The 23,952-nt window shown below is 40.9% G+C and overlaps 2 protein-coding genes across 3 annotated transcripts in view; one reads left to right on the top strand and one right to left on the bottom strand.

Moving 5' to 3' along the window:
• Nucleotides 1-6,010, top strand: part of atrx (ATRX chromatin remodeler) — a 43,378-nt gene extending 37,368 nt beyond the window's left edge. Inside the window, exons 30-34 of the mRNA XM_028459003.1 lie at nt 602-751; nt 2,184-2,297; nt 2,840-2,935; nt 3,016-3,144; nt 4,511-6,010. Coding sequence (XP_028314804.1) covers nt 602-751; nt 2,184-2,297; nt 2,840-2,935; nt 3,016-3,144; nt 4,511-4,732 — 711 coding nt within the window. The 3' untranslated portion in view covers nt 4,733-6,010. The remainder of the gene's footprint in view (nt 1-601; nt 752-2,183; nt 2,298-2,839; nt 2,936-3,015; nt 3,145-4,510) is intronic.
• Nucleotides 6,011-10,456: 4,446 nt separating this feature from the next.
• fgf16 (fibroblast growth factor 16) lies at nt 10,457-21,257 on the bottom strand. Of its 2 annotated transcripts, none has more exons than XM_028459589.1 (3): nt 20,182-21,257; nt 14,351-14,454; nt 10,457-12,693 (listed from the first exon to the last, which is right to left on the bottom strand). In XM_028459589.1, exons 1-3 carry the CDS (start codon nt 20,477-20,479, stop codon nt 12,451-12,453), a joined length of 645 nt encoding a protein of 214 aa, XP_028315390.1. In that variant the 5' UTR covers nt 20,480-21,257; the 3' UTR covers nt 10,457-12,450. The 2 variants fall into 2 exon arrangements, with proteins under 2 accessions (XP_028315390.1, XP_028315389.1); XM_028459588.1 differs by having other exon boundaries at nt 10,457-12,696.
• Between the last annotated feature and the right edge of the window lie 2,695 nt (nt 21,258-23,952).

Genomic DNA, 23,952 nt, shown 5'->3' on the forward strand with positions numbered 1-23,952 from the left:
GTCTTAATTGTTCTCACTCCTCCACAAACTCTTTGTAGAGTTAAATGTACACTAAGACCTGAAGTGTTGTAAGCAACACTGATTATCAGAAAATGCGTGTGAATAGTTTGTAGTGTATTGCATCGAACACGGTTGTGAAAAAGGACTTAAAGGTTGGACTTCTGACAAAGCAATTAACATCAGCTTCTTGCTGCCTGGCCTTTCATCATCAACCCCACTGCTCCTCCACCCCTACATGTTTTCTGTGGTATAGACTGCACCGCTGTATTGGCCACTTTCCAAGGAATTTACGATATACCTGGAAAAAGCCATAAATAGGCCACTCCGTCACATTAGCTGCATTCTATTGACTGGTGAGGGGGTTATTCAAAAGCTGAGCCAATCAGAACGTGCAGGTAGGCGTCTGCTACTCTGGTTCACATTAACATAGATTCACATGTATTCTGATGAGTTTCAACTGATGTTTTCATCCAGAAATCTACACCTGCAGCTCTCTGCCTCAAATCCTCAAATTTAAAAGATAAAAATGTTAGCCTATATGATAGAAAACGATCACCACTGGTTCAAAATCCATATTACCGTGTTTTCTGTCCTCTCACAGGATCCCATTCTGGCTGAGCTCCTTCAGATAAATAAGGATCAGATTGTGTGCTACCACGAGCACGACTCCCTTCTGGATCACAAAGAGGAGGAAGCCCTGAGCGAAGAGGATCGCAAGGCAGCGTGGGCCGAGTATGAAGCAGAGAAAAAGGTGGGCTCTCACTCACTTGAAAGATCATCACTTCCACTATACATCAAATCAGAAGTGATGTTGTTGAACACTGGGCTCTTTCAAAGCATTGACCAGTTTGTCAAAACCCTCGCTTTTGTTTTGAAGGACATGTAAGTTGTCGACTCCGTAATCCTTTCATCACCTGCAGGGCCTCCCTGGCCATCAATGACAGTCTGTTAAACAAATCAGTGTGGATGTTTGAGTAGCACCAGGGTTACTAGACTAAGCATGTGGTTCCACCAAGGGTTATGGACCCCTGCGCCCGTGCACACACACAGAGTTGTCTTCTCTTCCATCTCCTTCATGGTCGGGCAATTAAAGAGTTTATTTGAAGTGTAGAGTATAGAGGTATGTGTGTGTTGGTGGGGGTGTGATGTTATAAGACAGCAGGTCTCTGTCTCTTCTGTGTAATCCCAGATTCTAATTCACCCTAATGATTTTTTTTTTTCAACACACACCCCCTCCTCTGATCTTTCTGTCATAAGTAGCTTTTCCCTGTGAGCTCTTCTGTTGGAGGGAGAACAGTGCTGTGGACCTCAGCTGTGTTCACTCTGCTAGCAAAAAGCTTTACCCATGCACTGAGCTTTGTGGGAGAAACTGCTGGAAGCTAACTTAACTTCTGCTAATGTCTTCACAAGTTAGGATTGGCTGGCGGTGGTCAGTCAGGAAATGCTGTGTGTGAAAGTCTGAATTGAGACTCTGGGAAATGAGGAAAAACTGAGACTACCATCAGGTGCTCAAAATGAAACGGAACATACAAGTCTTTCCTGGGGAGGAATTGGGTTTGGGAAAAAGCTTAGCAAGCCTCCTGTCATCGATTGGGATTGCAGTCACCGATAGTTGGAAATAAAACAGGGTCTACAGTCTGTTTGCCTTCACCACAGCTCAGGGATTCAGATGAAGCTGGAAGTGGCTTCAGACGCTGTCCTCTGAGGTTGTGAGTTTGTTTTGAGGTTTTGTAGTGTTTCACTTAGCACACCTGTCTCTGACCAAGTTAAAGTCCCTTCACTCACAAAAACACACACACACAGCTACATACCGGATGGCCAGATTACAGGGCACAGGCACAACCATCTGCAGCGGAGACGTAATTACATACGAACATCAGCATCCTGCTGACTTCAACTGAGAGAAGACTGTTTACTTCAGGTCACTCTTTTCTATCCAATACACACACAGACGCACACATACAAACAGAATACATAAATGCTGGCATTAGAAAAACATCAAACTCTATTTTCTTCTTTGACAAAAGGAGACTAGTCCCATGATTAAATGAGGCTGACATGAGAAGTCTGTGCTGACCAACCACTGTGAATGTTTATGTCCTCCCCCATCCTGGCCTTGCTGGGTCTTAACACCTGTCTAATTGGGGTTCGTCTCCTCTCTTTCTTTGTCTTTCATGCGTAAGGGCCTGTCCATGAGGACCAACTACCAGGCATCCTACCAACAAATGAACAATCCCAATGCCTACTTCTCCTACAATGTGGCCGCTTTGGCCTCTATGTCCAACCAGCAGCTGGAGGTAAGTAATGAGCTACACATGTCACCACCACTACCCCCCACCCCCATAACGTGCCTGCAGCAGTGTCTTATCAATGAAAATATCAATTGCTTAAATTCCTCTCATCACATTGGACATGTGATGTAGTGTCGTTTGAACTCATTAAAGTTATTTGAGGTGAAATTCAGTAATCAACGCAGCATTCGAGCACTGTCTGTTGACCTGCTGCACAGAGGTAATCAGTCCCAGGTGTTGATGTTGTTGGTAGTTGCTGGAAGTGGTGAGACTAAACAACACCAAGTATGCAGGCTGTAAAAATCGGAATAATGAGCTGGAAGAATTTGTGTGGAGCTACACAGGTGGAGATAATTCTCTGTGGGTTTGCTTCAAACGGTGATAGCTTTTACTTTTGTTCATTTAAAATAGCCTTTAATGCCTGTTAAGGATAATTTGTGCAAGTCCTGGAAAATTACCGTAAATATTTGCCTTTGATTACCCATAAATAAATTCCCGTGGTGATAATAAAATGCCTCGCTCACGTTTTTTTGTTCTTCTGTTTTCAGGACCTCATCAACCAAGGACGTCAGAAAGTCATTGATGCAACAAATGCTCTGAAAACGTTGGCCAGAGAGTCACTAGAAGATACCATTGCCACTGTGGTGAGTGTCAACCCCCCAACTCTATTATTGACAAGTTTTTAGTTTTAGGATATGTATATTAATTTATCTTTCACCCACAGTGGAAGGAGAACCCATCCCTGACTGAGGGTCAAGTCCGAGGCATGGCTCTGGGGCGACAGGCCAGTGTGGAGCTGGAGGTGAAACGCAGAGAGGCCGTTTACAGGGACGTCCTGACCAGACAGCAGTCGGTAAGAGCTGCTCTGGAACGCTGGGGAAAGCTGCAGTCATTTTATAAAAAACAAAAAAACAAAACTGGCATTCTTAAGCAGTCATCACAACACCTTTTAATGAACCAGGTTATCAGTAATCTGAATAATTGTAATTTGTTTGTCTGCTGCAGGATCTCGTCAAAAGCACCTAATGGATTTTGACAAAATTTTAATCAAGGATAAACATTATGCCATGAAAGATTCCATTAAGTTACTGATTCTGACCAGTTTGAAAAATTCTTCTCTCTCATCATTGGCAAACTTACAAAAATTCTACTCTTTGTAGGTAATTGATCAATCTTTATCAAATTTGACTCAGTTATGTTGGGTTGGTTCCTCAAATATCCCACGAGTTTCATCCTGATCAAACCCCGATTGTGCATTTCATCATGATTTTTTGATAAAATGGAGTGACCTTATATTATTTAATTCATTTATTTATATATTTGAATTAGGACATTACATTATAATCATTGTCATCAAACAGCGTCAACATAAATATGCTGGTTAGCACAATAGCTACATTTTATTCGTTGTCCTAAGGCAGGTAAACGTGATATAACATACAGTTAAACAATAATATTTTAACATACAGTTAAACAATAATATTTAACATACAGTTAAGCAGCATGGCACAATGAGACAAACATTAAACTGATTAACGACAGAAAACATGAAACCACATACACTATTTACAAAAAAACCACAGTCAGACGTTGAAAGAGCCCCAGAAAAAAGTATAATAGTATCTATGGTTGCATGACTGGTTTGTTTTCAACCAATTTTTGAAAACTGCTTTGAAGATTGGGTGATTGACACAGTTTCTGATTTTTCTGAAAGTGTATTCCATCATTTTTACATCTGATTAACACAATCATTGGCTAAATTTAGTCCGGTGCCTTTGTACTACTATTAATAGTACTACTTTGTGCTATTTAGACCTACTGTATGGTTATTAATGGAGGTAGAAAATTCTTACATCAAAGTGTGAACGATCATGGTACCATGACCAGAATCACTGATTCAGATTAATGCCAATATCTGGCAAAGAGGATATTTAGCACTTGGCAGAGGTTTGTGCTCCCTTAATGCTATGGTAATTAGTAATTCTTTAGTTCTAGTGTATTTCTAAGGCACTGGTGCACATCAGCAAGGGTTTGATTAAGTAAAGATTTAGAAATAATATCACCAACCACAGAGATCTGGTTAATTGTGTTTTAGTTTTGCAGACGCTGCTGTGTGTTGTGAAGTGTTCTCTGACTTTATCTGGGTTTTGATTTTATCTTGTTTGAAGTTTTGAGTGTGTTGTTTCTATAATTAATCCTCACTGTTTGTATTTGCACAGCTGATGATGTTCGTGCAGAAGCTGGTGACTGACAGGAAGGTCCAGGAGCAGCAGATGGCCATGGCCAACCAGGCCAAGTACCTGAACCAGCTGGCCTTTCAGAAAGGCATGATGGGAGGCAATCTCAGCCAGATGGAATTACTGGGGCTCTACCAGCAGCTCCATGGCCTCGGCCCTCACCAGAACATGGGCAAGAACCCCGGCCCCTCTAAGGGTCTATAGGTCCGACCGACTCAGTGCCCCTCAGCTGTCTAGCTCCCTGTGGTTCTGCTTTCTGTTAAAGAAGTGCACTGCGGGGCCTCTGGTCTGGAAACAAGGCGGTGTACCAAGCAGAGGGTAAAGCTGTTCTCTGACTAACTGCTGTCTACTGGGGGTCGACTCTGCTGCTGATCCTGTAATTCTCTGACAAAAAGTGGGAGTTCATGTATAAAATAATACTGTTTGAGACCTCTGTTGGCAGCAGAAGAAAATGTATATATCGCCTTAATGTTATTCAAGTATTCTATCTTCATTTTTCATGTATTTAAAGAAGTTCTTCTCAGTGCTGGAAAGCATTGGACTTTTTCCCCTTAAAGAGGCGGAGCTCCTCTTTATTTAAGCTTGATTAGTTTTTATACTGTTTTAAATGCCCAGCCACAGCTGAAGGGGACCAGAACCATTGATGACAGGAGTCTGCTGAATAAAACCCAAATAGATTCCTGCACCAAATATCCAGTGAAGCAGTTGGTGCCGAGGTGTCCTGCTCTTTTTGAAAAATAAAAACAAGTTGTAACAAAAAAAAAAAACAACAAAATGTCCAACAAGTGACAAAAACAGATATGGCCTTATATTGATTTGCTACAAAAGGATCCCGTGTAAAGATTTGAGATTACATTTAAAATTTTTCTATGCTACTTTTCAGTGTTTACATTAGTTCATGGTGAAGGAATGCTTGTGCTGTTCAAACTGCCTGCCGGTTCTTCTGATCATTTTTGTATCATTGCTTCCATTGTCACGTGTTGTCTAGCATAGCTCCGAGCACCTTGTTCACCATTTATGTTCCACTTGTTTTGATCCAGGTTCTGAGTGGGTGTCACAAAGCACACTTGGCTAAGGCGGGTGTCACAGGCCAAAAAATAAAAAACATGCCCTCCACTGTGTTTATTATTTTAAATGCGTCACATAGAATATCAGACATATTTCCTCCTGCCGTTTATGAACCATCCCTTCCTAAATTCTACACTCTAAAAACTACTTGTTAGTTTTTGTTGGCACATTTTTGCTTCTAATTGGTGAAACTGTTAAACACGAGAAAAGTTATTCCTCCTCTCAGAGACGCTCAATGTCTCAGGTTGATTCCTGCGTTTGCACATTGTTCATTTCAAAAGTTTAATGGATTTTTTTTTTTTTTTTTTTTGCCCTTCATTAAAGAATGTTATTAACAAAAACACCATCACAATTTGCCATGAATTTATTATCTTGTATTGAATAGAACATTTAATAAAGTGACCAAAACAAAGAGCGTTTGCAGTGTTATTTGTACATTAAAACGGCGATTCTCAACTGGTGGGTTGTGGACAGCTGGTCAAAAATAAATACTTAATGTCTCTCATTTTGGACTTGTCTTATTTTGACAGGCATACTGTGAAATGCATGTTGCACAGGAAAATATATGGATAGATGTGTTTTCAACAGCTATTTTTGAAAAGCTGGATTGGTTGGTTGAATTCTGAAAAGAAAAGTGGGTCACCAGTGGAGAACCCATGCATTAAAATATACAAGTATTAAATGCAAACTGGAAATTTTGGTTCTACAAATGTAACCTCACCATTTATACCCCAGTTCACCAGTTTGTATCACCTTGTAAGATTGGACACGCATTGATTTCAAATTGACACCGCTCCTGAACCCTGATACACTGACATCCTTCAATCCAGTGCAGGCTGTTGGTTTAATATATCCACTCTATTTACATTCAATATGTTCTCTGTGTCGTCTCTTTCTTTAGCACAATTTCTAGAAACAACTTTTTCGCTTTTTGATTTCCCTTGGAATGGGAAATGAAAATCTGTCTTATTTTGGTAAGAAGCTTAAGATGGGTGAATATTGAACATCAGTGTTTAAAGTTGGGATTCAGTTGGATAGGATTTTTCTAGGTTTTAATTTTTTATTTTCTTACTTTGATGCACATTTTTAAATATGCTTTTAAAACAGCCACTCTGCATTTTTTTCTTTCTTTCTGTGTATATTTGATCTTCCACTGAATTATCACATTAAATGGGGAGAGACTGTAAAGTGGTCACGCTCTGGTCAGCCTGTAGAGTTTATGAGACTGGGTTTTTCCTCCTGGTGCTCCAGTTACATCCCCAACAGGTGTGTTGGCTTGGTTCATTTGAACAAGCGTGTGGAGTGTGTGATTGCTCTTGAGAGTTGTTCAACACTCTTAATTAATAAATATATATATATGTATTAATAAATGCAGTTCAATTTTAAGTGGGCCGCAAATTATTGTGCCCTAGTTTACACATATACATAGAATACAAAATATGTAACAAACTGACAATAGCCAAGCAATAAGTGACCGATATCTGTTCAAACAGGATATTTACTTTAAATTTCCTAGATTTTGTGACCAAATTCTACTTAATTAAAGGAAATATTATGAAATAATTTGAGGAAATTTGAAGTATGTTTTCTCTGGCATTTTTACTTTCTCGTGTGGGCCGAATTGGATGGTCTAAAGCAGTGGTTCTCAACCAGTGGTACGTGTACCCCTAGGGGTACTTGAACACATTGTAGGGGGTACTTGGAAACATTGATGAATCTATTTCCAACATGCTGAGTCATTTTTAAGCCTATTTCAGACACTGTACATGCTCATCCAACAGCTTTTCCACCTGTTGACAATAAACTGCATTAATGTAATAAACAATATTGTGGCCTTAATAACCTACTAAATTGTTACATGTGATGCACATTATTAAAAATTGAGGTAAATATAGTCTCTGCTATATAATAATGGTAATGCACAAAATTGATATTTAGTGTGCGTTAAACGTACAGATTGACATTTTCATGCTATTAACATGTAAATAAAACAAGAAAGGTTTCTAAGTTGGAGTGACGAAGAGGTTCTCTTCATCTGAAGAGAGGCCTCTGGGGGTACATGAGAAAAAAAAGGTTGGAAAACACTGGTCTAAAGGGCCTGATTTGGCCCCCGGCCCATAAGTTTGACTCATGGGCCTTATATTGTTGATGCACAAAAATGATCACACTGAAAACGATTTTGTCCATTTTTGGTTCTGATTCTGCTTGTGTACAGACAGGGTCAGGCTAAGTGTTACCACACACACAGTGCAGTGAGGAAGGGCTGGACTGGACTTTTCCTCTATCACTGGAAAACTGAGCGGAAATCTACTGACAGCGTCCCAGTGTTTCACACCCACTCCACTAAGTGCCTTTGTCCTTGCCTTCTCTCTTGAATCTTTCATCTACAGTATTTGTCCCTCTGCTGGTATTGTTTTCATTTCTCACTCTGCCAGGGTTTTCCCCTGCACGCCTTTGACTTTTCCATTGCCCCCCCCCCTCAGGGGAGCTCACTCTCACAGCTTAGAGATATCTGCCAGTGGAGAAACATGACAACTATTGCAGATGTTGAAATGTTGATCCCAACCCCTCTTCTGTCTACATCCACACCAACAGGTCTGCAGCACATCCCCAGTGCACTGCTGGTGTGAGCAGCTGTTTCTGTCCATTCAGGAGAGGCTCCTGCAATGAGCAGCCAATCACTGCTCCTAATCCATGCTGATGTGAAAAGCCAATTAGGAGTCGGGATCCTGTTGCATAAGGAATCTGATTTTGTACGGTGGATGTAGCTTGGCTAAGACCCAGTGGAGACAGAGGGAGCTTGTGCACATTACTGGACAACGTAACCCCTGCTTGGTGAAGGCTTTATGGGAGCAAATTGGCATGAGATTGTATGAATGCACTCCTCTGGGAAAGAATCTGCATCAGCTTTTCATCCTCCCTGTTACAGGCTATAGGAGAGGTTCTCAAAGAGTGGGTCAGAACCCAAATGGGGTCTCAGACCTGTTTTCAATGGGTTATTTACATTTCATTGCATGGAAAAAAAGATTATTGGTTTTGAAAATTGGCAACACTTTACTTGAAGTTGTATACATAAAGGCTGACATTACGCGGTCATTATTATGACATAACACCTGTCATCCCTCATCCTTTATATTTACCATTATTATTATTATTGTTGCTGGGTTGTTCTTTGTTTTTTTAATTTTTTGTTGTTTGTTTTGTGCACCAACGACCAAGACAAATTCCTTGTACTGTCCTTAAAACTGTACATGGCCATTAAAAACATTTCTGATTCTGATTCTGATTAGCATGAATCAGGTTTCATGAAGGCTGTCATTAAGTGTTGTTCGTTACCCTCACCCCACTAGATCCCTCCACTTAACCCAAAGAATGCCAACATAGCTCCAAGGGTGTCATGTGCTATGTCCTCAAAGGAGTTTTTTTTCTCCTAATCCCACCCTGTGCCCCTAAAGGAGCACAGGGTGGGACCTGCCTTTTACCCCTCTTTTTACCTCATGTTTTCCACTTCTCATCTAAGATAAGGGGCGCTGCCTTTGTGGTGACCCACACTTCTCTCCACTCCTGTCCTCCCATGTTATATGTGATTGTCTTTTCATGTTTCTTGAAATGGATGTATCTGAAATGCAAATTTCCCCTTTGTGTGAGAAATAAAGGCTATCTCATCTCATCTCATAGTTTATCAAACGCCACTAGATGACAGCCTTCATGACCCTTTAATCATGCTAATGACAGCGTAATGTCAGCCTTAAAACGTAAAGTAAAAGTAACCTGAAAATGATCAAAATAGAAGGGAACAAGGGAGTTTATTTAAGCACTGCAGAGGGCCAGTGGATTCCTATTGTAACAACGGGAGACAGTGATTTGTTGTCTGTCTTTTATTTTACTGACAAGGCTAAATTGGTGTACATATTTCTTTTGAATTTATTTTTTTCCAATTACCACCTTCTTGTCACTGTTTTTATTCATTTAACCTTTCCATCACGCTGCCTTTTTGGTTCAAACAGCCTTTTTAATGAATACAGTTGACAAAGCAAAAGGTTTTTCTTGAATTTGTTCCCAGATTAGAATCCAGAAGGGATTCCTTTTTAACATCTTTCAAACTGTCTTACATCTTCACCCCTTCTCTCTTTTTTCTGCTTCTAACAAATCCACTTACTATGCAGACTTGTCACCTGTCAGTGGTCAAAAATATGGTTGCTATTTTTTTTTTTTTTTTACTTAAAAACTACTCAAAGGTTTTATTCTTATTTATTTTTACTATAATTAAAATGCACTTTGGGGTTCTTTTTAATAAATCTGCAGGATCTTGTAAGTCTGATTGGGCTGTTTTCTTTCAGTGTCACTGGTTTTTTCTATTGGTAGTGGGAATATTAGCCGCTTTTAAGAAAATACTAGAAACAATGAACTTATCCAGGCATGTAGATACGATCAAGATAAATTATCTGATTCTTTCATCAGTGTTTATGTAGCTAAGAAAATGTAACAGTCAATGTAACCGCGCCCACAGTGTTCAGTGTGTTTAAAGGACTGTGTGCTAATGCTAATGCTAACAAAGACACGACAGTGTTTTGAACTGTCAAAACTCGCTTTATGTTGAATGAAATGACAACAACTTTATCTATAGTGTTCTACAATGTGTAATGGAGTGATGATGTTTTCTATCCACTTACTTGGTAGTTACAGATGTAAAGAAATGGAAAAACGTGCAACATTCACGTGACATCGGACACAAAGAAAAAGTCTCTCACCGTGAATTTGGTAGCAAGACAATTTTATTGTCATGTTCTTTGCAGTTCTTCTTTTTTTGTTTGCTTTTTTTTATGTCATTTCAGTAGAATCTGCAATCCAGATACCTTCAAGTTCATTACAAAATAAAGTCTTTGTAATAAATAAATATATAGCTTTACATTTATACTTTATATGTAGAAAATAAATATATTGTACATCTCATAAATAGGATCACCCATATGTACACCTCAGCTGCTTGTATTTTTAATAATGTTCCTGTCGTAATCTGAACATTACAAGTCACCATCCAATAGGGAAAAAAAATAAAAAATAGTCTTACTGTTTATTTGTTTGCAACCACAGTCAGAGAAGTGCTTTTCATCCCCAGGCAGCTCATTAAACTCCACCAGACACTGTCCAATGCTTTGTTTAAAGACGTGATGTTTGGGGTTCAGCCTGTAGCTTGGACTCATTATGTGCAGTAAGTGCAGTGTCATCGATCGTCTCCCACACATTATGATTCCACTCATTCAACGACCTCCGCTGTGCAGGCTAACACCATCTGATGCTAATCAAACGCCTCCTTTTACTCATGTACCACATAATCTAACCGTTATCTGCTGTATGTGACATGCAGTGGTTCTCAAACTGGGGTCTGTACTTCCTTCACTTCTAAAGCTATAGAGTAGAGACGGGCAACTTTGATCACAGGGAAAAATGTGACTGTCTGATTTTTTTTAAAGGTTATTGTTGTTTTGTGTCATTTTACGGTCATTACAGATTTTTTTCCTCTCAATTTGTGTGTTTTCAGTGTCATTTTGTGTGTTTTTGAGTCCTTGGTATCATTTAGTGTATTTATCTTTCATTTCGTGTGTTTTTAAGTTATTTTGTTTTTGACGCCGCACAAAATTAGAAGCCTGTTTCTCGTGTCTGATCCAGAGGAGCGGAATTTAATTCACGCCACCACGGTAAATAGTTTAAGGTCTTCTTTTAATAGCACTCTGCCTATGTTTTCCCCCAAAAGTGGTGAGGATTATAATGCAGGCTCTAGAGGAGGTTATGATATAAATATGATGTTAGGTGTTTTCTGATGCCGGAGTGAGAATGAAATGTTTCCCACTTATCTGAAGCAGACAGTTTGAGAATCACTGCAGAGCATCAACACACTGCGGTCAATATCTGGTCTGCTGACTCCACCTAAAGCTGCAGAATCAACACACAGGCTGTGTTCGAAATCACATACTACTGGACTACTCATATAAGTCTGACATCAAAATGAGTATGTATTGTGTTCCAATTAAATAGTATGGAAAGATTGAGTATGTGAGAAATATCAGGATGTGTACTACATCGGGACATTTTTAAAGTATTACAAGGTGGGCCTACTAGTCATATTCAACCGCCCCATGATGCATTGCGAGCAGAGCGTAAAGTCATCCTGGAACCGGGTTCAAGCTAAAAGTCAAACATCCTCTTTTCAAAACAAAGGCATCTCTTCATGTCTTCCATTAGTTTTTAACGCTTTTGTAAATGGGGCTCTTGGTTTAAAGTTAACAAAATTGCTCAAAAAATTGGTCACTTTCTCACTTAAAATGCTTTCAGAACTTTCAAACTAATGGAGATATTTAGCCTCAGTGTGCTTCTGATTTTTGTCATTGTGATTCGAAATGCATCTTGGGAAACTTGGAATTATACTTCAGTGGAAACGGTCCATCCTTGAGTGTATAGCGTATATACGTTAGTATGTGATTTTAAACACAGCCACAGACTTTGAAAACTGATGGAAAAACATGACACCTGGTTAGACATTTACCACAACTAGCCCCCCCACCCCCATAATAGTCCAGCTAAGAGTATTTCCTTGGTCAGTGGTTTCATAGTAAAGTCCCAATGATTTGCTGAGTTGGCAAATAAAGCAGAAATATCTCGGGACAATGTTTGTGTCGTTGGGGGCTGTTGCTTTGGCAGCGGCTTGAGGTGAACACAAAGGGTCCGCACATGGACGGGAGGGTCCACAGTTTTGCACCAGGTCCAAAAACATGTCCAACATCCCCAACTTCATCTTCGTCCCTATTCCTTGCTGTGCGTCTGATTGTAACCAGTCCTCCCAGCAAAGGCACTGGTCACCTGTACTGGAATAAATCCCTGTATGCCTGTGGGATTTTCTCTATTTCCACAGGTCGGGGTAAAAAGTGGGTGAGTTTCTGATGTTTCTTAGTCCTGTTGCCCTCTCTGGGCGAGCCGTCCTTGTTTAAAGCCACATAGTAGAAGCGTCCCGTGTCCGTGTGCTTGTACAGAGTTGAAGCGTAGGTGTTGTACCAGTTCTCCTCAAACTGCTCCCTAAACACACATTCTGCCGTCAGCTTCTTCTGTGGGAGAAAACATCATGTCAGTGCATGTGAGTCTGACAACGTCAAAAGGTTTTTTTTTTTTCCGCCAAAAAACAATGAAAATGAATGATGACATACATTGTAAACAGTTTATGTTTGTCTTGAGTTTCATTTGAGAGGATGTCCTTTGGCTTTTTTTTGCTTTATCTTCCACAAATACTTTTAGAGCAGTGAACCTCTCATCGTGCCACAGAGAATGATTTCCCTCCCTGTGATGTGACAGAAGCAGTGAAGCTCAGTGAGAACAATGAGGGACACATCAGGGTCAAATCCCCTCTCCTGCCAACATCACTCAGCCTCTGATTTCCTGTGTGAGGCCCAAGTTCTACCAAATTAACAGGGTGTCTCCTAGAACTGAGAGCGAAGACATCCAACCACACCACGAACTACGTCCTCTGTTCCAACGCTTTCTATGTAGTGGCTGCAGAGAAACAACAATGTACACGGTTCAAAGCGTGGGTCTTTATTGTAAACACACCTCACAGCTCAGCCAAGTGTTTGTGTCAATGTTGTGCGGAACTCCAAAAGCAATTTTGTTGATTGGCTTTCAGGTTGTGCTCGACTGCTGCTGTGTGGTGAGACTGTTGTGTGTAAACACAGCCCAGAGGGCACATGACTGGGCCAGCTCTGTCCTCTCACACACACACACACACACACACACACACACTCACACACACACATACACACACATTCACAAAGACACACCTCATTGCATCAAAAGGCCGTCAACGTCCGGTAGCTGTGGGACGGAAGCACATATCTCCCTGTTATCCTCCCCTCACTTCTACCTCCTGGCCTCTCAGATTCAGACAGAAATGTCTACATAGCCCTCTATGTCAGTCAGGTGACTCAGTCAGGTGTGCAATTACCCCCCACACCCCCAAATCACCACCTCCTGCCATCATCCGCCCCCTTTCCCCCCAGGGTCGAACCTCCAGGATGCCAGACTCTGATAGCGTGCAGTAACAATACCTGCACTTTCAACATAATGGTCGCTCTTAAAAGTCGCCTCTGTTCAGGTCCAGAGCTTGGGGTGGGGAAGCGGGGGGTGAGACCCAACAGGAGGCCCCCAGGTAATGCCCTGGGACACCTGATACAGGTAGCCTTTGCATACTTCCCCTGCATTGTCTGTATCTCTTCCCAGGTTCCCATTGTGGGAAGAAATCAGCGAGGCATGTTGTAGATGTTCCCAAGAAAAGCAAGAATCCTTTCTAATACATTTCACTGAACATCCACAGCATGTTCCAGCCCTGCCTGGCTCCACTTTAGGGAAATATGTAAATACCTCTGCATGTCCCAAAACTAAATGAAGGGCTTTTCCTTTTCTCTCATAAAGTTGATTTTCCTTGAAGCGTCTCCAATGCATAACAAATATGAAGAATAAGAAACACGCACTTGTTTGGTCTCTCTGTGGTTTTCCCATCTGCCACGTATGGGAACCTTGATAACAAATCGTCTGATAGCTCACTTCTGACGTACATTGTTTGAAACAAGTTTCATTTTCCTGGGAATGGTGAGAGGATACTGCATACTTTAAAACAGGTCATGTGTATCCAGAGCCAGACATGTTGTGAGTGAGGCCCTGTGGATTGCATGGCGAAGGCGGGGTTAAATGGAGGTGTTTTTGACTCACCGACCCGTAGAGCTCTCCTTTCTCATTCATGCCGAGGTACAGTCCGGCGTCCACTCCTCTGATGCTGACCAGTCCAACGGCCAGACTGATGAACTCTAAGATACCTGTGGACAAACATACACAGTGCAAAATGATCAGGACAAAACCAGTGGCATGTTTAGAGTTTAAATTACCAGGCTGGAACCAAGAGAAGTCAGTCATTGATGAAAAGCAGGATTTGGTGACACATCAATCACAAAAGTAAACCTCATAGTACTTTTTACAATCTTTAGAATTGATAGACTTTGATCGTTGGATCTTTTCTGTGTGTGTTATTACCTTTGCCAAGTAGGTTATATTTTCACCAGCGTTTATTTGTTTATTTGTTTGGCTGTTAGCAGGATTACGTCTAAAGTACTAAACAGATTTTGACCAAAGATGGACCTTACGCCATGGAAGATTCCAATAAAATTTGGAGGTGATCCGGATTAATATACAGATTCTGGATCACTTTCAAAAATGGAAAAATCCATATCTCTCATCATTGGCGAAATTTAAAAAATTCACATCTTTATGAAATTTGACTCACTTATGTTGGGTTTGTTCCTCACTTAGACCACCAAGATTATGCTGGATCGTATCCAAATGGCACATTTCTTTACGATTTTCTAAAAGAAAATGTGTTTGGTGCCCATACGATTGCACATACTGTATTGTTATTAATGGGGATATAAATTCCTTACAAGCCTTTAAAGTGTGAATGATCATGATACCAGATAACTGTGAACTGGGTATGAATTGTGTATGAATGTTTGTGGTGGTCGGAGGGGCTGTTGGCACAAATTTGCAGCCGTGCTTCTGCCAGTACGCTCCAGGGCAGCTATGGCTACAATGTAGCTTACCACCACTTATAAGACTAGTGTGAATTAATAATGGTTTCTGTAAAGCGCTATAGAAAACCTCATAAAACTCAGAGAAAGGTGTCTTCAATGCCACAGATAAAAGTAAAAAAGCTACACATTGTCATCTGTGAAAGATGAATACCAACACACACAAAGCACTATGTAAATCCAAGCCATTATTATGATTAAGAGTAAAGAGGATATTTGGTGCTTGGTTGAGGTTTGCGCTCCTTTGTTTAAACTACTTTGGATGAATACTGCCCCATCAGGAGAGAAATCTAATTGCACCAGAACTTGATAAACTCATTGAAGCAACTGGGGGTGATTGTACGAGGGTGGCACCTGTTATGGTCGATCAGACAGTCCTTGGCCTTAGACACACCCATAGAACCAAAACACAGATTTAAAAAGCCCAGACAGGTGTCTGAGGCTGTTTTCTGTGTAGATAGAGATGAAAATCCCTGAAAGCATCTCTCTTCATTTTCAGCTTTAATTACACTATCGTGTCAAGTAGAGTGCATTAGCTGTTGCTACCATTGTAGTCCTGCCAAAAATAACCTGTATTACTTTACTCTACAATAATATATTATGGTTTCCTATAAAAGCTGTCTTTGGAGTTCCCCACTGGCTCCTAAAACAGAGAAGAGAAATCACTTTTATGAAGCTGAGAAGCGACTAACTTGTTTAGAGAACTGCTGACTTACAGGAAGCTGCAGTGAGGCGAACCGCCTCTTCAAAGGCAGAGAAACAAGTGGGGAAATTAAAAGCCATTGGCTGTTGTGATGCTGAGGTTAGTCAGAGAGGATCCAGCTGGCTGCACTGACTGGCAGGAGCCAGGTTACAGCCACCTGGTCCTCATCTCAGCGACCTCATCTCCTGCCAGAGGATGACAGAGAAGATCCCTCTAATTTTTAGTGGGGTTAAGAGTGTGTTTCATATCCCTCTAATCAAAGCCTGCTTGAAGCTTTGACAAAAGACCTTGCATTTTAAAGCTAAGTGGAGCCAGAGACAAACATACGGACCACCCATCCCTATAAACGGGCTTGTTTTGGCTCATGTCTGAACGCTAACCCTTCTCTGAATTCCTTACTGGTCACGCTTTAATTCAGAGTTATTCCCTTTTTTTCCAATGTGAGCAAGCCGGCCTGCACCTGCGATGAGACTGACTGCGTGGATACACGGCGTGCGCACGTCTGCCTTTTGACCTCCTTTGTTTAGGCTGACGGTCTCCCACGAGTCATACACTGCTCCACAGATGTGTTATCTTTGCAATGGAGAGATTTTGATCTTGGCAAGTCATAGGTTCAAATCCCAGCATCGTCCCACTATTATCTAACGCTGTGTCCTTGGACGTGAGTCATTTGCACAGTTGTTCTTTGGCATGTAAGTTGTGCTGCAAAAAAGAATTGCATGCATAAATTGTCCATTGTGTGGCTCCTTGCCTATGAAAGCATAATGAAACTTTTAAGTCACAGGAAATACAAACATCTGTCCGTCCACCCTGTGAGTCACTTTGAAAAAGTAAAAATGTCTTTTTCAACTCAAAAACAGGCTTGGTCATATGATCGAGGCTCTTTAGAGGACAACACTCATCCTATCACTCGAAATGTACTCACGGTTCTGACCTTTACTTATTGTCTGATGTAATATACTGTAATTGTGACTTTACAAAGAAAGTTGGAGATCACAAAATATAATTGAGTTTATTAAGAAGTAATCATGCTTTTCAGGTGCATTACCTTAGAAGACCCCACATCCACCCCGAAGACTGAGGAGTTTTGTTTACATTGGCTAGAGTTACAAACAAACCTCTCAACCTTTTGTTGCATTTATGTTGATGCATGAAAAATTATTTATGAGCAGAATAAATAGGTACTGTATATATAAATGGTAAATGGACTTGATTTATACAGCGCTTTATCCCTACACTGAAGTAGTCTCATATCAGCTCATTCACCCATTCACACACCAAAAGAACTGAGCTGCCATGCAAGGCGCTGGTCAACCACTGGGAGCAACTTAGGGTTCAGTGTCTTGCCCAAGGACACTTTGACAGGTATAGACTGGGATCAAACCCCCAACTTCTTGACCAGAAGACAACCCCTCTACCACCTGATCCACCCGTAACTATCTGTACAGTGTCTACCACATCCCACTCTGTATAATGTAACATATTAATATTAAAAAGAGAAATCACTTGGATTCATGTATTTAGTGTTTTATAGCAGACAGAAACATTTATCCATTCTCACTAATAAAGGTAAGCTACATCTGTAGCCACAGCTGTGGCTGTCTGAAAGAAGCTTGACTGTAGATTTGCACCAAAAGAACCTCTTTGTGCATTAGCATGATTTAGAAAGTTCAGCAATTCAAAATGTACGTTATCAGCAAATAAGATGTTGATTCTTTCCAATGTTTGTACTTATTCTATATTTCTAAGTCTGATTTAGGAGAAATGTAAATGTGGGTTCCCTCATTAACAATATATATAAAAAAGCATGATTAAAATTTCAGGTCAGAACAAATGTGTTGATCTTGAGGCCCTTATAGAATACTTGCTTAGCACTTGAGAACTGAGTGAAGAAAACCCTACCACACTTGAGAACCTGCAAACTCATACACCCAAAGGTTCCAGATCTAACCCAGGGATTTGAACCCTTGCAGGACATTTTTGTCTCAACCTTGTGCAGCTCCGACCAAATTTTTTGTTGAGCATCTTAATTTTGGCATTGTAGAGGAGAACAAAGAAATAACAGTTTGTTTACACTTGAAAATAAATGCTTTTTTTCTTTGAGGAGAGACATTTAGTCATGCAAAGGGTGGGAAAGTTGCCTCATAGCATGACGATCAAAGGTTCGACTCGACATTGACATTGGTATTTCTAAACAGTTAAAGTTTTCAGCTACGTACTTCTCAGGGTACTCGGGTTTCTTCAGTCCAAAATCATGCATGTTGGGTAATTGGAGTCTCTAGACTGGCTGAAAGTCTCTGTATGTGTGTGATTTTTTTTCTCTCCGGGTTATGGCTCTAGGATTGATAGCAGACCAGTCTGAGGTGTACTGACTTGCACCCTGCATAGCTGGGACAAGCTTCCATGGGCAACCACCCTGTTTATGAGAAGCTGGTACAGAAGGTGGAGGGATGAAGGAGGAAAGTCTACTTATGACTGTTGCAGGATTTAAACCTGTGACTTTCTGATCCTTGATTCTACTATTCTATTATTTCTGCCCTAAAGGATACATGTATAGCAAATTTTAATTGCAAGCTCTATTAAAAGATTAAAAGATACCCTCGGTTAGTCGTTTCTCTGACTGCTGGCTGTGGCTGCTTCAATGTGCAACAAGAGCTCACGTTGACACCTTCATACATGTCTAAATTAGCTCCAATCTCGAATTGTCATTGACCAAACTTTATGAAATTTGACTCAGGCATGTTGGGTTGGTTCCTCAGTTGCCTCACTGAGTTTCATCGAGATCAGATCTGGATTGTGCATTTCATTGCAGTTTTTCAAAAAACTGGCGGTACCCATACATTTGGACCTACTTTATCATTATTAATGGGGATGAATATTTATTCTAAGCCTTTAAAGTGTGAAGTCTAATGGTACCATGATCAGGATCACTGATCCAGTTAACAACCAATATCTGGCAATGACGGTATTTGGTTCTTGGTAGAGGTTTCCGCTCTCTAAGTAAAGATGTGTAAAGCATTGTCAATGTGCTTTTATTGTCATTATATGTGCAATCCAAAGACAAATCACAGATTAAAGTGCAGTTATGACCTCCCTCTCCACATTAACCATGATGATCGTGAGGAGAATATAATCCCTGAGAATCAAACTCAGGATATTATTGCATTGAGACCAAAGTGCTGACTCCATTTGGCCAAGTGGCAAATGTGTAATCTGTGAATCATGTGAAAAACCTCTTCAGCATGAAGCAGCAAACATATCAGTGACCTTGCTACTTGAACAAGTCGACCAAAAGGCCAACGGGACGCGCACGCCACTTGGTTGCCGTGGCTGCGGGATGTGCATGCTTTGTTTGATTGTAGCTGTGGTGAAACACCTGCGGCCCACGATCTTGAGGGATCACTGTGACACAAATAAGACAAGGTGATGTTCCATATCGCTTGTTCCCTGATGCTTACAGGTTTGCTCACCAGAGAGACGGCAGGAAAAGAACTCCTTCATTAAACTCAGTAAGATGACATTCTACCAATCTAACATGAGAATACATACCAGCTATAGTTAATTTAGAACAGTTACAGCAAAGTCTAAATATGTCATTTCTTTTTTTTTAGGGGATCACAACATTTTAAGGCAAACACTCATCAGTGCTCCTGTGACACACACTTGGATGTTTATTGTCAGTCTGTGTTAAAGAAACTGACACTAGTCACTTAAAAATTAATCAAAAGAACCATTACAGAGAAATACATCTACAGGACACATGATCAATGTGTCTGATAAACACATTTTTTTGCCATGTAAATAAAAATTCAGGTTTGACAGTGTAAAAAACTTTGAAATTGTTTGAAAGTTGTCAATTTATCAACTTTAAAGTCAAGTTAAGAATAGGCTACACTTGTGCAAGATATAGAAATAACTATGTGCAGTGATGCAGTGCCTGATAGGACGGGTTCGAATCCCAGTGTGTACTCTATGATCTTTATTGAGCGTCTGTGGGTATTTTCTTGATCACTGGCTTTTCAGTAAATTGACCATGTTAATAAACGTGTATCTTTGCAGGGTGTGCACTGAATAAAGTTTCATTTCAACTCTGATAATTATAGGAAAATGATAGAAGTCAAACCCATTTTTCCACTTTAATATTGTATTAGGCATGGGTTTGGCCCTGCCTAAAGTGTTGCTCTATAAATCACAGTATATATGTCACCATGTTTGACATTTAACTGCAGACAAAGTGAATAACAAAGCAATGCACTCACCAAATCTGCTGTGGTCCTGTCTTGTCCCATGCACTGTGCCATTGGGAAATATCTCCAGCTGAAAGCCGGTCCTGCAGTACAGCTGCCTCCGCCTCAGGATCCCTTTAAGGTGGGTGAAGTCAGTGGGCGACCCCCGCTGCAGCCTGCCTTCTATCTGCCCCAGACGCTCACTCAGCCCCACCGGAGACTCCGGTAAGGGGATGTTCCCCAGAGCAGGAAAGCTTTGTAAATCCAAGTCCAGCGTCCCTAGAAGAGTGCCGACCTCTGCCATTGTGTGCACAGCTGTCAGATTAAGCATTGGAGATGTTCGGTGAGTCTAAGGAGGGAGAAATAGTTCACACCAGTGCGGTCCATGCACGCTCAGGCACAGTTTATCGATAGTCCTCCGCTGCGATCATCAGTTTGATATCTGTGTTTATCAAATGGACACACTCTATTATATATACATACTCCCCACGCATCCTCACATTGGACATTCAGCCACAAGCCACGCCTGGCTGGCATCCCTTCGTGCGCGCATCAGTTTGCCTCAGTCTGTGTCCAACTTTTACAACTGTCTGTGCCCTCCTGTCTATAAAGTGTAGATCTATTTTTTCCTGATCAGATCAGATCAGTCCAAGTCCTGTGCGCGCGGCTCTGGTGCTGCGGTGCGCGCTCTGTGCGTGCGCTCCGTGGCGCGCAAGGGAAACACTCTGTGCTGCGTAAAAACGCGACACAGACGCAGAAGCGAAAAGCATCATGGTTCAAACACAAATGACAGCTGACATAAAAGCCGAGAAACTGCACTGATCGTATAAACTCTACCAAGCCCTTCACCACAAAGGGAATCCACAAAGTACTGAGACTGATCTTTGGTCACACCACAGGATCCTGGAGGGGAGAAGAAACCACAGAACAACAAACGCCCCACAAGATTATCAAAACACCCTGCGTGTAATCTCAGAGTCATCCAACCTCCTGCATGTGTTTCACTGCCAACCACTGCAGTTCATGGACCTGCATGACCATGAGACAGTTTTTTCCACCTCCCTGTTGGAAGCAGGTGCTTCCTCAGCCCTCTGCACAGCACAACGTTTGCAAAGTGCTCCAGTAAACCAGCAAAATACAAGCAGAGAGAGACAAAAGCTCAAAGTGCTGATGAGGCGTGGTACCAAATCTGAGGGTTGCGCTGGGACAGAGGACATTGGGAGTCATCAGATGTAACCCCTCCTACAATGGGCAATATTATACTCTCAGACATACACATGGACTTATTATGACACTGATTCAAGAAGCCATTCAATGCAAAGTGTCAAAATTACTGGGACACATTTTCCAATCTTACATTAGGAGCTCCAGTCCTTTGCATGAGTTAAGTTTACACACACACACACACACACACACACACACACACACACACACACACACACACACACACACACACACACACACACACACACACACACCAGGTTCATTGGTCAGCAGAGTGGTAAGAAAACATCCAAAGGATGAATTAGAGATGGGCAACTTTTATTGCAGCAGGGGCCACATTGTCTGATTCAAGGGCCATATTTTCAACATTCGTGTCAGCATTTAGAATAATGACCAGTCTGAGCATTTATACAGGAAAGAACAAATATGTGTGTTTTTGTTGTGATTTTTGGAGTTCATTTTGTGTTTGTGGTGTCATTATGTCATTTTGTGCATGTTTTTTTTATTTTTGGCCCTATATACTGTATATATATATGTTGGTTCTATATTATTGTTTATATATATATATATATATATAAATATATAAATATAATTTATTTTTTAATATTATATCAATATCTGCACAAATAACACAAAGGTTATTAAAGAACAGCTATAATTCTTTCAATTGCATCTAAAGGCTTTCTGCATATTTTAGGGCTTTGGACAACAAACGTGGCCTATTCCTTTAAAATTCCTTTAAAATCACATTAAATGTAGACACTCAAAGCGCTTTACAGAATCAAGGCATTATTCTTTCACTCCACACTTAGTGGTGGTAAGCTACTATTGTAGCCACAGCTGCCCTGGGGCAGTGACTGACAGAAGCGAAGCTGCCATAGTGCACCTGCTTTGCTTCCGAGATCTAACGAGATCGGGCAATGACAAGCTGGTATAACCATACAATAGGTTGAAATGTATGGGTACCCCCATTTTCTAGAAACATTGTGATGAAATGTTCAATCCGGACTCAATCCCAGTGAACCTCAGTCGGGTAATTGAAGAACCAAAAGAGTGAAATTTAATAAATATCTGTCAGAAAAAATTAAATGAATAAATAACATTTTTCAGTGATAAACCGAGATACACATTTTTGAGTTTTTGCCAATAATGAGAGACAGGGATTCTTCAATTTTTTAAACTGATCCAGAATCAGTATATTGATCCAGATCCCCTTCAAAAATGTTATGCCATCCTCTATCGTTGGTTAAAAGTTGCTTTTGAGGTAATCCTGCTATCAGACAATAAATAATAATAATAATACATAATAATAAACACCGGCGAAAATATTACTTCCTTGGTTGGAGCAAAAAACATGGATGAGTATGTTTGATGTGGAGGAATGTGACTGGCCTGCACAGATTATTGATTATTCCCCTTTAGGATGAATTAGAGACTAAACTGTGCTGGGGAACATCAGTGACTGTCCAGTCACTGCCCCAGGGCAGCTGTGGCTACAATAGTAGCTTACCACCACTAAGTGTGGGGTGAAAGAATAATGCCTTGATTCTGTAAAGCGCTTTGAGCATCTACATTTAATGTGATTTTAAAGGAATAGGCCACGTTTGTTGTCCAAAGCCCTAAAATATGCAGAAAGCCTTTAGATGCAATTGAAAGAATTATAGCTGTTCTTTAATAACCTTTGTGTTATTTGTGCAGATATTGATACAATATTCACCCAGAAAAGTCTGTGTTTATGCAACAATCAAAAACAAGCCCCATAAAGTCTTAAAAAAGTGGCTGTTATATAAATCAACTGGAGTGAAACACTTTCATTTGATCTGTGCAATCAAACCCATGAAAGAGAAGACTAAAGAAGCCCTAACAGGACTAATGAATAATAGGTGTAATTTATGACACAGTGGGGATTTTGCATCTCTCTTATGCACAATGGTGCTGCAGGTCCCGACTTGTGCGTACGCAGGGAAGAAAAAAGGAAAACACAGCTGTTTGGTGTGGACTTTATTTCTGTGTGAAGATGGAAATGAAAACAAACTGCAGGAGTGTTTTAATTAGTCGACTGTTCCTGAGCTATCAGTGACAGCTGGATGGGTGGGAGAGGAGGGCATGATTACATCAATAGCAGTGTTTAGGCGTGTTATTTCAGACCTCCTCCAAGCTGTTTGCAGAAAGCCCCGTCCTGAGGGAGCCTTCTCACCTCAGAGCTGCTCAGTGGCTGCTTCCCAGTAGGAAACGGATTTATGATTTTTTTTTGCTTCCAATGAATGATGACAGATAGTGTGTTTCTGATTGTTCTGATTTCTCAGCTTCTAGAGTTCATCAGCTTTGGCGGTTTCACTCTAAGGCAGATGTTTTTGGCTCTGGAGGTTCCTCTGAGTGGGATCCAGTATAGATTTGACCCTCCAAAGCACGTATAGGCCTTTTTCACTGCTACTAATTATGCTACTATAAATCTTATGGGTGTGTCATGGCTGCATTGAAGTCAGAGGAGGGACAGTGGCTTTCAGCTGGTGCGGGATATGAAAGGTGGTGGGCTGATGAATGCCCATGGGCCTCCGCTTGATGAATTGGGCACTGGGG

The sequence above is a fragment of the Gouania willdenowi genome, chromosome 10, assembly GCF_900634775.1.
Source record: "Gouania willdenowi chromosome 10, fGouWil2.1, whole genome shotgun sequence".
NCBI lineage: Eukaryota > Metazoa > Chordata > Actinopteri > Blenniiformes > Gobiesocidae > Gouania > Gouania willdenowi.

Bases quoted from the DNA above. Each gene is read 5' to 3' on its own strand.
- fgf16 (XM_028459588.1), bottom strand. From the start codon at position 20,479: ATGCTTAATCTGACAGCTGTGCACACAATGGCAGAGGTCGGCACTCTT. The intron at 14,455-20,181 runs GTGAGTGCATTG...GTTTGTCCACAG, and splicing joins ACAGGACCACAGCAGATTTG to GTATCTTAGAGTTCATCAGT. The intron at 12,697-14,350 runs GTGAGTCAAAAA...TTTCTCCCACAG, and splicing joins AAGGAGAGCTCTACGGGTCG to AAGAAGCTGACGGCAGAATG.